This window comes from Epinephelus moara, chromosome 5, assembly GCF_006386435.1.
Source record: "Epinephelus moara isolate mb chromosome 5, YSFRI_EMoa_1.0, whole genome shotgun sequence".
Taxonomy (NCBI): domain Eukaryota; kingdom Metazoa; phylum Chordata; class Actinopteri; order Perciformes; family Serranidae; genus Epinephelus; species Epinephelus moara.
The window spans coordinates 46344848-46346977 of NC_065510.1; the positions used below are offsets into that span (position 1 = coordinate 46344848).

Below are 2130 nucleotides of genomic sequence, written 5' to 3' on the forward strand. Positions count from 1 at the left end.
GTTTTTCTCATCTCTTCCTCAAAATAAAGGAAGAGGAATCTGATGGGAGTAAATTAACTCATCTAATTTGCATATTGTGACATCACTTCTACATGCCTACAGCTACACCAACCATTCAAATGTCAAAATGTTCAGCTCTTTGAGGATTTTCCGATGTTTGTGGCAATGTGTTTGATATTTCTGCACTTTCAGCATTTTCAGCATGGTCTTGGATTCATTTCAGCATTCAGCATTCAGCATTCAGCATCCACACGCATGTTCCGCAGGAAATGCATTTTCTAGTGGCCTGTTCATCTTCTGCTACATGACTGATCATATCTATCTATATCAAGTGGTGTGAAGTTAGACCAGAACTATTTTACCAAACAGGAGACTGCCTCCTCCAGCAGGAGGGTCAAGGGGTATGAAAGCAAGAACAAAACAAAAACACACACATATTCGTGGGGGACTGCCTTAATATCATAACATGAACATTCTTTCTTTCTTTGTTCATCTTTCTTTCATTCAACTTTTTAACAATTATTCAAATATTCTACATAATTTAAATACATTACATTTTCATGGCAGCTATTCAGTGTGGCGTCAACCTTCCTACACACATTCAAATATTCAAATCATTCAAACTTTATTTTATTAAAGGCAGCATTGCAGCGTGGCTTCAGCTTGCAGCATTCACACCCGCAATTTCTTCAGAAATTGCTTCTCTAGTTTATTTTATAGTTGCAGTCATATATTGTAAAGACTGGCAGTAATGATTGTTTTCCATGACATTTGTAAATATATTATCAATTAATGTAGTGTGGTGGCAAAATTACAGTAAATGAACAGTTCAAAGAAAAAGTCTTCACACGTCATCTGTCTTTCTTGAGTTTTATTAAGCATTCATGAATGGACTCACACACACAGTACGTTTACATGACACTTGAAAAAAACAAATTATTGCCTTAACCCGACTATAACTGGACAACTGAAGTGTTATGTAAACGCGTTACTCCGACTAATATCGGAGTTCTCCAACTCCGATTAAGACACCCAGATAATGCGGTTGGAATTCGATTTTCTCCGGCATGTATACGCCTTACTCGGAGTTAAACTAGACAATGCATGTGCGCATGCTCCACACCCCCGCGCTGGCGTATGACCCCGGAATAAGAAAGCCGGTCGCAGAAGAAGTAAACAATAACAGGAGAAGAACCACCAGAGCAGCAACATGGCAGAAGCTCCGAGGAACGTTCATTTTTGGAAATACGAGGAGTCTGCGCTCATGCTAACCCTGCTGAAGGAGTTGAACATTTTAAAATACATGGACGGGAGAAAAACCAGAAATGGAGACCTCTTCAAAAAGGTTGCTGAACAAATGAAAGAAGGTGGCTCCACGCAGACCCCAGAGCAAATCCGCATTCGGTGGAAACAATTGAAAAAAAGTTACTACCAGGCCAGGAAAAACAACAGTACAAGTGGCCACAGTCGGGTCGCTTGTCCGTTTGGCGAAGCGCTTGAGGAGCTGCTCGGACCCAGGCCTTTGTCTCAAGTCGACCATCATGGCGTGGACATCGGTTTTGAGAGTCCCTTAGGTGAGTTGAAAACAATTAGCCTACGTTAGCCTATGTTAGCATGTATCAATTCAAGCTATGTGTAGCAACGAGGGTCCTGTGGTGTTAGCATGTATCAATTCAAGCTATGTGTAGCAACGAGGGTCCTGTGGTGTAAATAAACAGCCTGCCCAGAAGTTTATGTGAGTTGTAAACATGTTGCTGTGCTCGTTGTAGACACTTCTGTGCAAGAGGCGGGGGGCTTGGATGAAATGGAGGAGATGGCGACGGAGGCAGCCGACGGGTCAGAAGAAACAGAGACCGATACCGTCAGCAGACCTCAAACTCCGCATTTACAGAGTAACAAGCATAATGGACAGTAATTCCAGGATGGTCGCTGCAGGCATGGACGGCATCCGCAGCTTTCAGCATTCAATGGCACCTCCAACCAGACACACAGGGTATGGGTACCAAGGACAAGAGAACTGTACACCTACCTATCACCACATGTGAAAACAGATCTGGTCCCAGCACATTCCAGCTCAGATTCCAGCACACTATTGTAATATAGTTCACTGTTTTATGTTCAAGTGCAATG

The 2130-nt window shown here is 42.5% G+C and overlaps 1 protein-coding gene across 1 annotated transcript; it reads left to right on the forward strand.

Annotated features, from left to right (window-relative positions):
- Positions 1-1209: 1209 nt before the first annotated feature.
- LOC126390150 (zinc finger protein with KRAB and SCAN domains 2-like) lies at positions 1210-2130 on the forward strand. The gene is made up of 2 exons (XM_050044314.1): positions 1210-1574; positions 1770-2130. Exons 1-2 carry the CDS (start codon positions 1211-1213, stop codon positions 1913-1915), a joined length of 510 nt encoding a protein of 169 aa, XP_049900271.1. The 5' UTR covers position 1210; the 3' UTR covers positions 1916-2130.